The sequence below is a fragment of the Amblyomma americanum genome, chromosome 10, assembly GCF_052857255.1.
Source record: "Amblyomma americanum isolate KBUSLIRL-KWMA chromosome 10, ASM5285725v1, whole genome shotgun sequence".
Lineage (NCBI taxonomy): Eukaryota > Metazoa > Arthropoda > Arachnida > Ixodida > Ixodidae > Amblyomma > Amblyomma americanum.
The window spans coordinates 90429244-90444105 of NC_135506.1; the positions used below are offsets into that span (position 1 = coordinate 90429244).

At 47.4% G+C, this 14862-nt stretch overlaps 1 protein-coding gene across 1 annotated transcript; it reads right to left on the reverse strand.

Annotated features, from left to right (window-relative positions):
• Positions 1 to 1237: 1237 nt before the first annotated feature.
• LOC144107861 (ninjurin-1-like) lies at positions 1238 to 12660 on the reverse strand. Its single transcript, XM_077641073.1, has 3 exons — positions 12539 to 12660; positions 9637 to 9819; positions 1238 to 1476 (listed from the first exon to the last, which is right to left on the reverse strand). Exons 1-3 carry the CDS (start codon positions 12566 to 12568, stop codon positions 1273 to 1275), a joined length of 417 nt encoding a protein of 138 aa, XP_077497199.1. The 5' UTR covers positions 12569 to 12660; the 3' UTR covers positions 1238 to 1272.
• Positions 12661 to 14862: the final 2202 nt, after the last annotated feature.

A 14862-nucleotide genomic window follows, 5' to 3' on the forward strand; every position in this document is an offset into this window, starting at 1 on the left:
CTCGTTATCTTTAATCGTTAACCGCGGGTTTGTAGTGTGAAAAGTCGGTCCGTGATGGTAGCCGCGATTGTTTACGCGTGGGCAAACAATTTAGAGAAGACAAATAGAAATCCTTAAGTAAATAAATCTAGGGGACCACAATTCTTTAATTGTGACAGAGGAAATATGGGGCCACCGCATTTAGGGCGCTCGGCTACTGATCCGAAGTACCCGGGTTCGAACCCGACTGCGGCGGCCGCGTTTAGATGTAGGCGAAACGCAAAGGCGCCCGTGTACTGTGCGATGTCAGTGCAGGTTAAAGATCCCTAGGTGGTCTAAATTATTCCGCAGCCCACCACTACGGTACCTCTTCCTTCTTTTCTTCTTTCACTCCCTCCTTTATCCCTTCCCTTACAGCGCGGTTCTGGTGTCCGCCGAGATGTGAGACAAATACTGCGCCCGTTCCTTTCCCCAAAAGCCAATTTTCATTTTTTTAATTTTCTGTGATGCGAATACCAAACAGGAGTACAACACAAGCAATCACCCCCCCCCCCCCTCTCATACACTGAGCTTGGCTTGTATCGCAGTAAATAATAAGTGTCACTCAGCATGGTATGTTGCATAGTATGGTAGGAAGAAGGACAACGACGGAGCGCGCAGTTGTGTCCCCTTCTTGTCCTTGTCAGTCGGCACTGCCTTTCTAAGAGAGATCACTGATCCACCATGTCGTCGTCATCATGATTTGAAGCGTTAACCTTTTCTCGAGATAAAGTGGTATCCTCCAAATTCCCTCGACATCACGAACACGGCTGCGGCCCCTTGCAAGCATAATCAGCAACAAGAGCGGCAGAACTACTCAGTTGCCTAAAATAGTGATTTTAAGGAGAATAAAATCCCCTACCCCGCACTCCAGAAAACACAGAATTGTGTCTACTTTGAAGAAGATCGTAGTCAGGAGGCTACGGTGAATACCCGAAAGGCTTAGCCGTATAGAGGCAAAAACCGCTTCGCTCGACAATTTATTGCTCCAAGAAGTAGTAGTAAAATCGTTTATGTCTGAAGAGAAGTGTCAGGGCATAAGGGGACCGGGAGAGATAGATTAAGAGCTTCAGTAGTCGGTCTTCCCTATACCAGGATCCCGTTGGCCTTCGCCGCCGCCTTGGCCCCTCGTCACGAGCATAAGTTGTGTGCTCGGTTCAGAGTCAGTCATACCAAGTCACCTGGGGCTGTGAAAAAAAGCCTTTATTAACCAGTATAACTAGCCCTATTCTATTGCTGCAAAATCTCTCTGTTTTAGTATGTATCGGTTATGTTTTTCGCTTCAGATGAGCACTTTTTCGAGACACTCTCGTTGAAGGGAGCCGCCACAATGTTGACGATGACTATCGCGGCTCCGATTAGAGTGATAAAATTTGTGAGGCAATGTGCGCAGCTTCGACGCTCTTTCTTGGAGACGTCCAGCCATCCAACAACCATTAGGAGCAGCAGCTGGATCACCTGTAAGGTACAATTGCATCTGTTTTATTTTCGAAGTTTAACATTTCATATACTGCTTATTATATCACAAGAGACAAGGCGGAGAAAGCGCTCAGATTTTGTTCATTACTGCGCTAAGAGCAAAATCCTCTTTGTGCAGAAAAAATTGGAGGGGACACTTCAGCTCTGCCTTAAGGATATCACGTGATAGCGTTCACGACTTAATGCCCACATATGCGGAGTCGGTCATTCTCAACTTTACAATCGTATGTGCCTGGGAATCCTCATACCCCTCCTTGCGCAAAGGTACAAACGTTAGGGGATGGGTCGCTACCCTGTGATGACAGGTGCTGGCACCGGTGGAACTTGTGCTACCCAATTTGCTCTTCCCGAGCTACCTATCGCGATCAACCATTAATTTAACTGCCACTTGCCAGAGTGCATATTTTCTCACTTGGAGGGAAGGTTGTGAAAATCACACAAGCTCACGTGACCTAGCTTGCCACCCATGGTTGCTTCTGCGGGGGTGGCTGCCGCAGCTCCCCTACGCCACCATATTTATCGCTCACAGCGGCAGTAACATCGACGCCGACAACGCCGGCACTGACGTACTTTCCCTTCTCCTTACACGGTTACCACCCTCCGGATGGTTGCCATCGTATCACCCTCCGAATTCCTCCATTTTCGCCACACCCTCGTTTGTTCCTTTAAGAATAACCACCCTTCGGGTGGTTCGAGTTGCGTCCACCCTCCGCTCGCATCTCACGCACTCGCCAGACTTTCCTCCTTCCAAGGTAACCACCCTTCGGTGCAGCTTTCCTGTTTTCTCCCATACTCTCGTCCTTTCACGGTAACCATCCTCCGGTTGAGGATTTCTCCGCTCTCGCCACACCCTCCTTCTTCCACGGTGACCACCTTCCGGACGGTTCCCGGGGTAACTATACCACCCGGTTACACCTTTCTGCGCTCTCACCATGCAACCTTCCTTCCGCGGCAACCCACCTCTTCCTTCGTGGCTAACGGGTGGTTCCTGTGGAAACTATCCGCCGTGTACGCCGACTACTACAGCCACAACTAATGCAGTGCGAAACACAGGAATGCGCACTCAATTGCTATAGCTGCAGAGAACTTGTTTTGGCATTTTCGTTGCCATTTTAAGTGCTGAAAAACAACCTACTAATGACGGACGAAGCTGTGATCTGAACGCACAGGGCATTCATCACTGGATTAGTGATCACATCTTGAGGCCCGGGCATCCTCAGGTAATCACACGTTGAAAAGGGAACAGCGCGAACACAGGACGAGGAGAGGAACGTACGACACAGGCGCTGACTTACAATTGATGTTTATTCGAAAGGTGCACACACATAAATAGTCTCGCGGCAGGCTGTCAGCTGAGTCAACGTCACGGGCGGTGTAAAGGGCCGGATAAAAGCGATAAAATCTTAAAAGCTATAAAAGTTCCAAAGTTTTAACAAGAAACGATGCCCGTGGGAAGGGTGACATGAGAGAAAGCAAACAACAAGACGCAGGTGAAGGATGGAAGATGGGCATGCGGTAAGGTAAAAACGGGAACGTGGCTAACACTTGGTGTAAAACAGTTAAAAACTTAAAAAGCGAGATAAAATCACTTGTCTAGATAGGCAGTCTCCTTAGACATCAGGTTGATGGATGCACTGCTGACACACGTGTCGCCCCAGTTTTGAATTAGGTAAGCTTCATGTATCTCACGTATGTGCTTTTCGTGATATCTTTTCAGGACCTTTGTCTTTTCCAGGGCTGGCACGCAAGAGCATTTCTTGCAGTGAATGGGCAAGTTGCTGCCTGTGCCGGTATTGAGTGAAGTCGAGTGTTCCATCAGATGCTCATTGATACACCTTCCTGTTTGCCCAATGTAAGACGCACCACACGATAGCGGTATCTCATACACAGCGGAAGTTGCACATGGCTTTAAAAATGGCGTCCTGTGCTTAATCTTGCACACGTTTTCGGCAGATCTTCTTGGTTGACTTTCTTCTTGGACGCCATTTTTAAAGCCATGTGCAGCTTCCGCTGTGTATGAGAAACCGCTATCGTGTGGTGCGTCTTACATTGGGCAAACAGGAAAGTGTATCAATGAGCGTCTGATGGAACACTCGACTTCACTCAATACCGGCACAGGCAGCAACTTGCCCATTCACTGCAAGAAATGCTCTTGCGTGCCAGCCCTGGAAAAGACAAAGGTCCTGAAAAGATATCACGAAAAGCGCACACGTGAGATACATGAAGCTTACCTAATTCAAAACCGGGGCGACACGTGTGTCAGCAGTGCATCCATCAACCTGATGTCTAAAAAGACTGCCTATCTAGACAAGTGATTTTATCTCGCTTTTTAAGTTTTTAACTGTTTTACACCAAGTGTTAGCCACGTTCCCGTTTTTACCTTACCGCATGCCCATCTTCCATCCTTCACCTGCATCTTGTTGTTTGCTTTCCCTCATGTCACCCTTCCCACGGGCATCGTTTCTTGTTAAAACTTTGGAACTTTTATAGCTTTTAAGATTTTATCGCTTTTATCCGGCCCTTTACACCGCCCGTGACGTTGACTCAGCTGACAGCCTGCCGCGAGACTATTTATGTGTGTGCACCTTTCAAATAAACATCAGTTGTAAGTCAGCGCCTGTGTCGTACGTTCCTCTCCTCGTCCTGTGTTCGCGCTGTTCCCTTTTCAGCAATGTTATACCAACTAGCCCGCAACCACACCCTTGTGTAGTCACATGTAGCAGGAACCTGCAGGACTAGGACGTGTCGTGAGCAAGAAACGAGGAACATCACGGGGAATTTTACGAGGAACGTTAGCTAAGCATGCAACTGTGGCAGTCCGGAATGTGTCTTTACCTGTGACGTGATGCAGGTCCCTATCAGCGAAAGTTGTCGGCTGCCCCTATATAACGACCATAGCACTGTCAAAAAAGCGCACAATCTTAACAAGGGCGCTCCCTGCACCAAGTGTCATTTCGGTCGATGATTCAGTAGCAAGCAACCGCAGCACTGCATTGAGATAGCGAAGTTTTGCATGGAGACCAGATCTAGGTGCGCTTGCCATCACAACCTTGGATTTGCCCCTTTTTAATAGGATAGCATTTAAACCTCCATCGGAGAAAAAAACCCGGTGGCGTCCAGGCTCACCTATCAAAAAACGTTCTGATCGGTCGATCGGGTATGCGACGTCATGAGACCAATTGACATGACCGCGTTTGCAGATGCGCTGGGAGCTGCCAGGTAGCAGGTAGCAGGTAGCAGTCTCGCATATTGCAGCTACACTGGTCGAATGGCATGGTCGGGTGTGGTGGCGGATTCGGCTAGGTTCATTAGGCTCGACGTAAGTTGGCGGCTGCGCTTGGTGGTCTGCAGATGTTCCGATACAGCCCGGCGTATCAAGTTCAAATAAAGCGAGAATCAACTCCGTTGGTGTGTACCCTAGTTAAAAGTACCAGCAAGCGGAGAGGGCGACTGCGGAAGTTTATCACCAAGGTAGGAGTTTCAGCAGCTGCATGGGCTCAGCGTATGCGGTGAACAGCAATGACGGAGGAGAAGCAGACCGAGTTGACTTCAGCTTGACAGGCATTTTCAACATGTGATGGTATGAAGGCTTAATTACGATCACTTTCACAATCTTGTTAGCGCTACAGAATTTTCTAATGTTGAACTGCGTTCATAAAAACCACGAACCCGCAGCTAGTTGCCTCTTCGATAAACAGTGATACCAGGATGCGCTCCCCTCCTTTAAAGCTGTATGCGTCTCATGTGTCTGCTTGACACAACACATCCCAATTCTTTTCGAACAGCCCCTTCAACACCACTGCTATGCTACCCTCACTCTATAACGGTCCACCGTTGCACATTTGCAAGTTCATTTATTAATGGCTTCCTGTCCAGATACCGAGACACTTAGCAACCTCCGCAGCGCCACAGGTCTGACTGCCGCAGTGGTCAGCAGCTCCGTCACGCCTGGGGACTGAGTGCAGGCCGAGGTTCAGTCTAAGGAGATGATAAGGGTACATCTGGTATGCGCACTAATGGTTCATTAACAGTGGCAGCATATGTGTCTTAACAACGCATTTTCTGCATGTAGTCTGACATCACATACGTACGTGACCTTCAGCCGGAGCGCAATGGAGGGTAAAGACCGAATTCAATTAACTAACTCAAACCGCCGAATATATTGCAACTGAAGCGAACTGGTTTACCCGAAAGCGACCCTAGAAACACACCTGCTCCTTCACTATCAGGCTTAACACGAGCCCGCCGCTGCATGGCAGCCTCTGCTCCCCGCTACCCTAACACGATGTCATCATTGCGCGCCGTTCTCTGCCAAAGCGCGCTGAGTTTACAGCGCCTGCGCAGCACACTCGCCGGGCTGCATTCTCGCATGCACATACCACAAGATCGCTGCACTGTTTCCTTGACCAGTAATTATCTCGTTTCGTTCGAAGTTGTAAAGGACAGCTCCGCTTATGTTATTCCTACCCTTAAAGCGATGGCTCCGCTTAAGGCTTCTCGTTGGCTGCTCTCCCTACTTCGTCCGCAAGCACTGCAAGATTAACGCGCAGATATCGTACCCACTGTGCGTCTGATTCTTTCATCGTCATCAGCCTAATAACGTCCACTGCAAGAAAAACGCCACTCCCATATTCCTCTAAATAACCTTGTCCTGTTTCTGCTGCAGCCACTCCGCAGACTTCCTAATCTCATCCGCACACCTGACCTTCTGCCGCCCACTGCTACGCTTGCTTTTCCTTGGAATCCAGTCTGTTACTCTAACGACTAGCGGTTGTCTTGCATTCGCGTTACATGCCCTGCCCAAGCCTATTTCTTCTTGATTTCGACCAAAACAACTTAAACTAGCCTCTGTTCCCTGGCCTGCCCTGCTCTATTCCTGTCGATTAAAGATACATATATAATTCTCCTTTCCATAGCTCGCGTTGTCTTCTTCAATTTAAAATTAACCCTTTTGTTCCCCCTCCACGTTTCCTGCCCTTAAGACTACAGGTAACATACAGCTGTATATATTTCGTCCGCGATACCGGTAAACTCCTATTCATAATTTGAAAGCACGTGCCAAAAGCAATTCATCCCCTTCTTAATTTTCTAGTTATGTCACTCTCGTAGATCGGATCGGTGGTCGTTACCTGCCGTAAGTATATGTATTCCTTTGCCACTTCAGACGCCCACCGATCTGCTATGCCTGTCTAGGCCCTTGATTATGCTTTGCGACTCGTCGCCGGAGCTAATTAGCAAGTCAAGGTCGTCAGCGAATCGCAGGTACTTCATTAACTTTTATGCCCCGTACATACCAATCAGGATATATGAATACCTCCTGTAAACACGATGTGAACACTACTGGAAAGATTGCGTGTTACTGCCTGACACCTTTCTTCATCTTGATTTTAATGGCGCATCATTAACCTCCCTGTCAAGAAAAATTATCTGCGGTCGAACGAGGCTGAGCCTAGTAACATGAGCGAAAGCTTGTTTAGCACGGTTATCCTGTTTAGCACGGTTATCCAATCTCCCGTCTTTCAATTTCGCAGAACATCATCAGATTCCGCTTGATTCCGACGATACATCGTCAAAGCACTAGTTCCGGCACGTTGCTCCCCCATGGCTTTGTGTGAAGGTAAGCACGCGCTTTTATACAGCGAAAGGCGCGTCACGTGATTTCCGGCAGTTGCGGGAGTCCCGTCCGCTCCGCATACGCAGCTCTGGTGAGGCGCAGAAAATCACGTCGCTTGAGGTCAGAGCCAAGCCTCCGTTCCTGCTGGTTTGAAGGTCAAATTTCATATCCACATAAGCTTCAGCTTTGTACGGCAGGTGTTGAGCTTTCGCTCTGCAACTGTCCCACGTCCAATATTCTATGAAGCCTCCGAGAGCCACCAGCGACGGCTGGTAAGGCGCAAAATGGAGAAAAATCAATCCTCTCTCCTCTTGTAGGAGAGAGAGGAAGGCAGGTGGCTACCACGGTAAGAACCCCGACAGTGGCTACCGTGCACGGGTACGGTTCTGGCGCCGGCGAAGGACTGCGCCTCTTGAGGGTGGTCGCCAGTGAAACAACCCGGCAAGTGGCTACCGTGAAAGGTGAAAGGTGAGGATGAAAGCTAGCTTAGAAGAGAAGCGGAGATATCAGAGCGACGCGCGCGCCACATACCACTCCTCCATTAAAGTAGATGCGTGTGAATCACATCCACACGTGAATGTCGATGGACGCCGGAGAGCAGCCAGGAAATAGAAGTCCAAGTGCGCGAGGAAGTCAAGTGTAACGTCCGCAATAAAGGTGGATGAGACAAATTATGTGTAAAGTGTCGCATCATGCAAAGCCGTATAAAAGTTTAATCCTACCTATTTCCGTCGAATCAGTCCATGGATAGTGTTTTCTTTTTACAGTGACAACTCTTAAGCGCCCGTTCCTGAGTTTCGTGTCGTAGTAGTATATAGTACATGCCGAATTTGTCGGTTGCGTTTCCGTGTGATTCACTCCGAGGAGGGTCACCGTGGAAGGAGGGAGTGTGACGTGAGCGGAGGAATGCGTAACTGGAGGGAGGTTACCACAGGAACCGCCCGGACAGCGGTTACCCTGAAAGGAGGTGGCAGAGTGTGGCGAGATCGGTAGAATGTCGCGCTTCCCATCTGTAACGCACCGCCCGAGGATTGGAAGTAATCCGTGGCGCAGCGCGCGTTTAGCGGCATACTGCAGAGATGAGCTAGTCGGAAAATCAGAATATGTGCAAAGCTAGAGAGCACTTTAGAACTATGCAGATATGTACAGCTAAAATACAAATAAGTTAAAAGCTGTTGCAGAATCTCTTGTTACACAGTGGTCACCAGCATTCAGTTATTCCTGGTGAGGCCTATGGTCTCTGCACTGTCCCTATATAGCTATTTTCGAGCACGTTTATGTACTCCGCTTATAGCTTACATGAAAACACGTCATACATACGAGTAACGAGAAAATGGTGGCATGCATATTATCACTCAACTATCATCTACTCTTTATTGAAACAATTCCGCCAGTAAGACTAGCAGAGCGTGGGCAGTGCAGCCAAGAACAATAAACTGTTAGGAATCGAGGGTAGAAAGCTAGCCAACCGAGGCTGCGCTGATGCAGTCACCGCTGTGCATAGGCGCCGATAATTTCGACTTCTTTGCCTCTGCGCCTAACAAGAAAGCTTACATTACTGAACAACCGGTTGCAGCAATACTTACGGTAATCACTAGAGATAAGTTTGTTGCCTATCTTCCTTGAGCATCGTGAGCTGATTGTCGTTGTTGTCCTCTGTTGGAGTAGCACCTACCCACAGTAGGTGATTGACCAATGTGCCTTGCACATTTAAACAGTTGTGAAACGTTGACTCATTTAAGGTAGACGAGGTTGAAATTTGTGTTCAAGAAAATAATGTCCAAGATTATAACTAACAAAAGTCTCCCTGACGCAATGATGATATGCCGATAATCGCGCACTGGTTTTAGGACATATCTCCTGGCGCCTGCTCAAACGAGAAAGAGCCGGAATGGAAAGCGGAAGCCCTAGTCGAGTGAGGGGAATCTGCAGATAAGATTTTCGCAGAGAAGCAAAGCGCCGGCAGGACAGGAGAAAGTGAACAAGTCATTCAATTTCGCCACGTCCTTCACAAAGGCTCGACCGAGAGAACCCCGATCGGCACAAATAAAGATTCGCTCGTGGTATTCTGCACCGCAAAACGGTCGGGGACACATCGCATTGCGGTGAACTTCATAAGCGCAGACTCCAAATGAATGCTAAATGCTGAAAATCCGCTGTAGCAAGGAGAGGCTCATGACTCAATGAATGCTGTTTCAGAAAACGTTGGTCGCCCCTGGCTGCGCTGCACATGCCCTTTCTTCCTCTTCCTTCACCAGCCGGATTTTAAATTCTTCAGTGCCACTGCCTCAGTCATTGGTGTCATGATCAAGGCACCACAGATTAGCTGGAATGCAAAACCAGCTCTCCGGCACTGGCATTTCTGCGTTTCGCATTGAATAGTAAATCTTCACAAGCAAGTGCTGCTGAAGTCAGAAGCTTGAATTCTTCAAAGGAACAGTTAAATCAAGGAGGGAATGCTAAAGGAGTCCGTCAAGCGTCCATGCTCCTCTTCCTGTAAAAAGTGTTAACCAAGGCCCATTTACCTGGAGGCCGATAGATGCCGCTACCATATTCATGACGCTCTTGTAGTAGCAGTATTCCGGACCCAGATCAAGCACTCGCTTCAGCTGCGCTGCGTCGGCTGATAACAGCGCCACATCGACGAGGCCCTCAGACACAGTCTTCTTGAAACCGTACCAGTTGCGGCCGCTCTCTTCATGGTCACCCTGCAGATAAGTAAGCATTTCAGAAAGACGATCGGCAAACCAGCTCTCAAAGACGACGCCAAGCTAGTTCCCTGTCCCAATCGGAATAGTGCCTTGTGAAAAGTACCACTGTAAAATTTTTAATCACGACTCATCTACACGCATTTCTTCGCGGGGTGATTTTCAGCTACTTGCTGAAAATCTCGATCTGGTGTCTCTGTGATTGCAGCGTAGCGTCCTATACTTCGTTGATCCTTCTGTTTTCAACTCTAGTAATAGCCCTAAGACGGCTTGCGGTATCAGTTAGGAAGTTTGTTTGTTTATTGATACTGTCAGCCCAAGAAGGGCTTATACAGGAGTGGAGAAAAAATATATTCAACAAAGGAAAGTTCGGCTCCAAGTGAACAACAAAAAGACAACGACAATGCAAAGCAGAGGTAGTAAATGAAAAAAAAAAAAGTGGCACACAGTGAACAAGTGAGGGAAAAAGGACGCTCGTATTATACGCACCGGAAACAGAATCTGCATAGACGCAATCTTGTCAGGGAAGATGAGACCCTCTAACCCAGCTGTAAATGCACTGAGAGATGATGATATGGCAACTGAATCTGGTAGTTCATTCCATTCTCTAATCGCCCTTGGGAAAAAGCTATATTTGAAAGTATCATTGCGTGTAACCGGTGGCTGTATGTATAAACTGTGCCTGTGTCTGGAGCGTTGGTCTGGGGAAATTACACAAAATTCAGGTAAGCTAATCTTAACCTGGTTATGAATAATTATTTTAAAAATTTTAATCGGTCAAACTTCGTCCTTAGTTCTAAGGGTGGAAGGTTTGCACGCCTGCATAGTTCAGTAGGAGATTGCCTGCGCTGGTATTTATTAAATATGAATCTTGAAGCCAGTCGTTGAATCCTGTCCAATTTATGTCTGTTAGTTGCAGTACAAGAAATAAACAACAAGTAATGCAGAAGAGCTTCTTGCTGGGCGAGTTGGCTCATAGCTGTCTTGGGATGGCGTTCCCCTTCTTTTTCTTCCCTGTCCCACTTCTTTTGCACGTGTGAATACTGCATATATATGCTGTTGCGAAAGCAATAAATTCAGTTGAAAGTTTGCGCTCTATCTGATATGTTCTGGTCTTTCCTGTGTACTTCTTGTCGTGCGCGCAACGCCATCCCAAGAAAATAAACAACACCATGTGCTCGCGCTTCGCCGCGACGTTTGACTTTTTCTGGCCTCTATGCTTGGTACATCTAATCGACACATGTAAACAGGCTTGATTGCAGGGAGGCAATGAACAATAGCGCTCTACTGACCGTTTTATTATCGAAAAACCTACGACCACAGATAACATGGATTTCAGAAAAGCAGGCTGCCATGGCTCTAAGAAAAATAATCCCTCCATTTACAACACTCCAGTAGCCTTTTGCTTATCCCTCCCATGAACGTTCTCCTCTGCCTACTGCATCCATTTTGTCTTCGCTAACTTACTCATCTCCTCCGCCCACCTAACTTTCTACCTCCCCCGGCCACGCTTGCCTCCTATTGGAATCCAGTCCGTTACCCTTAGCAAACATCCGTTATCTTGCCTTCGCATTACATGCCCTGCCCCAAGCCCATTTATCCGTCTTCGTTTCGATTAGCATGTCATTAACTCGCATTTGTTCCTTACCTCACTCTGTTCCCTTTCTGCCTGTTATTCTCTTTTCATATCTCTGTGCGCTGCGCTATCCTCGCCTTAATTCCAAGCATCTTCACTGGCCTTCGAGTTTCTGCAAATAGGTATGTACTGGCAAGGTGCCACTATTTCATACTTTCCTCCTTAGCAAAACTAATGAACTGCATTCAAAAGTACTTTAACCCCTCTTCCTTTTCATATTCTCCTATGTATTACTCTCATAGCCTTGATCTGCATCCAATATCACTCAAACCCCTCTCTGTTTTCTTATTTTCCTATGTTTGTTCATGTATATAGCGCTTTTTATCTATGTATTGTTTCTTTTTCCTACCCCAAACCCTCTGTAATGCGAAAACCCTGAGGGTAAAATAAATGAAATGAAATGCAATTTCACTTTCGCAGCCTTGATCTGCAACCAATATTACTCGAACCCCTCTTCTATTTTTTTTATTTTCCCAAGTATTTCACTCTGGTAACCTTGATCTGTATCGAATATTACTCCAACCGGTCTCCTTTTTCTTATTTTCCCAAGTACTTCACTCTCGCAGTCTTGATCTGCATCCACTGCCGGACCAAGGTAGGTATGGTAAGAAAGCGGTGAAATTATATTGTGAGTCCTGTATGGCCTCTAGAAAGCCAGGCGATCTAACAAGTCCAGCTATCTCGGGCAAAAATTTTGACAATTAGAAAAGTGTAAGATATTCTGAAGGAAATATTGAAGTTAATGGTTCATTATTCTGATATGTAGCAAAATCTTTCTTTTAAACTGTTTTCAGTGATCGCATCGTACAGTTAAGGCTGCCATAGGAAATCAATGGGGAACGCTTTTGACGATATAATCATTTTGTTCTGAAATCTTAAATTACATGAAAAAATTTTGTTCATAAACGGTTTCCCGCTCAAAAATCTCATTGTCCAAAATTGCTGTTTATGATTTCGAATTTGTTTTTTGTCAAAAAATATCAGGTCTCCGTGCCGACGACTCAAGCTCGTATCCTAACCTACCCAGTACAAAGCGTGTTCGTTTTGGTTCCATCCCGCTGCTGACTAGAGAAGAACTCTCACCTCGCTCATGTCGAAATTTGCAGCAACCATAACGTCTACGTTCAGAGGCCACAAAAGATTAAGGCACCACGACCGCTGGCACCAGCCAGGGCTCACATCAACAGTCCGGGATCGCGCAGGCCTGCCCTCACATATATAGTCCCCCTCGCAGCAAGCACTTAATCTAATGACAAGAACGCACAACGATAAGCCTCTTCCTGAGAAACCGTTCCTTCGTATGAAGTAGCTCTTGTATTCGGCTCCGGGGACCGCCAGAGAAGAGAGAAAAGCGCTTTATTCCCTCGATTGCGACAAGGCGGAACTGGGGATATCATGCGAGCCCTGGCTCTGCATTCGATATCTGCCGATGGGCAGCGCGGCTTACCCTCTTGAGTTTACCGCCTGAGAGAGAGAGAGAGAGAAGGAGGAAAGCTTTACAGTGGCAGCGCCAAGCACCCAAGGACTGCTGGTCCGTCTGGTGCGAGGATCGTTAGGCTGATCACGTCGTGGCCCGAGGGGCATATCAAGGAACTGAATGGCAAGGGGGAAGCAGAGGATGTTCCAGATGACTGCTAACCAAAGACACCCTTGGCACTGATGGTACAGATCTTCTTGCAGATTGTCCTGCACATTGTGGGCATGGCGTAGATGGCAGTTGAGCAGTGTGACCAGCATTTCCATTGCAAGAGCATGTATTAGTGCGAAAGCACTGATACGATCGTCAGAGCCGAGCAAAAATCTTGCTCGCGCCTCTTGCTTGTGCGTCTAACTTGTGCATCGCTCGTTGCTATATAGCAACTTGGACGCGGCAAGAATTTGTCCCGGGCCACCCCTGACATTTAATTTTGGCCGATTTGAACCAATATTGTTGTCCAACCATAATTGAGCTTGTCGGAACGATGGCTAACTCCAAATTCGGCCCGCGCCATTTCATAAATGTGGCATGGATAATTAAAGGTATGAATAAAGCACAGTGGATACGTGACCCAATGTTCATTACAGTAGTTTTATGCATGCATATCAGTCACGGCTTTCATTCTGCAGAAAGTCCGATGTTGGCGGTGTTGAGCGGAAAAACAGGTGGCCTAACTGCCCCCTCGGTCACTTCACATTGTGACGTCATCACAACCTGCCAGGCAGTGTGTGTGTGTGTGTGTGTGTGTGTGTGTGTGTGTGTGTGTGTGTGTGTGTGTGTGTGTGTGTGTGTGTGTGTGTGTGTGTGTGTGTGTGTGTGTGTGTGTGTGTGTGTGTGTGTGTGTGTGTGTGTGTGTGTGTGTGTGTGTGTGTGTGTGTGTGTGTGTGTGTGTGTGTGTGTGTGTGTGTGTGTGTGTGTGTGTGTGTGTGTGTGTGTGTGTGTGTGTGTGTGTGTGTGTGTGTGTGTGTGTGTGTGTGTGTGTGTGTGTGTGTGTGTGTGTGTGTGTGTGTGTGTGTGTGTGTGTGTGTGTGTGTGTGTGTGTGTGTGTGTGTGTGTGTGTGTGTGTGTGTGTGTGTGTGTGTGTGTGTGTGTGTGTGTGTGTGTGTGTGTGTGTGTGTGTGTGTGTGTGTGTGTGTGTGTGTGTGTGTGTGTGTGTGTGTGTGTGTGTGTGTGTGTGTGTGTGTGTGTGTGTGTGTGTGTGTGTGTGTGTGTGTGTGTGTGTGTGTGTGTGTGTGTGTGTGTGTGTGTGTGTGTGTGTGTGTGTGTGTGTGTGTGTGTGTGTGTGTGTGTGTGTGTGTGTGTGTGTGTGTGTGTGTGTGTGTGTGTGTGTGTGTGTGTGTGTGTGTGTGTGTGTGTGTGTGTGTGTGTGTGTGTGTGTGTGTGTGTGTGTGTGTGTGTGTGTGTGTGTGTGTGTGTGTGTGTGTGTGTGTGTGTGTGTGTGTGTGTGTGTGTGTGTGAAGGAGGCCAACAGTCACCGAAACCAAAGTGCACAGGGGAATGTTTCTATTTTTTAATTTGTAGTGTCAATTAATTGCTTTAAAGAAAATTACTAATATAGCAGCAGAAAAATCAACCATGCCGCCGGTGGGATCCCACCAATGGCATGGTTGTTTTTTCTGCTGCTTTATAAGTAATTTTCTTTAAGCGATAGATTGGCACTACAAATTAAAAAATATAAACATTACCCTGTGCACCTTGGTTTCGGTGACTGTTGGCTTCCTTCATATGTTTCTCAAACGAGCCCCTCATTTCATTTGCCTTGTCTGCTTATAACTTAACGAGGGTCTCGGTTCTGGCAGTCTTGATGTCATAGGTAGCATAAGAGGGTTCTCGCACAATTTCCGCCCTCGCCTTTGGATGACGTTCTACGTCACACTCGCGGTATTACAGGACGTAGTACGTCCACCGCTATGGACGAGGGTGGCGCTGG

What these genes read in the sequence shown, in the direction of transcription:
- LOC144107861 (XM_077641073.1), bottom strand. Translation starts at nt 12,568, where the DNA reads ATGGTTGCTGCAAATTTCGACATGAGCGAG. An exon ending in CAAATTTCGACATGAGCGAG is followed by an intron (nt 9,820 to 12,538) that starts GTGAGAGTTCTT and finishes ACTTATCTGCAG; the next exon opens with GGTGACCATGAAGAGAGCGG. An exon ending in CGGCATCTATCGGCCTCCAG is followed by an intron (nt 1,477 to 9,636) that starts GTAAATGGGCCT and finishes TGTACCTTACAG; the next exon opens with GTGATCCAGCTGCTGCTCCT.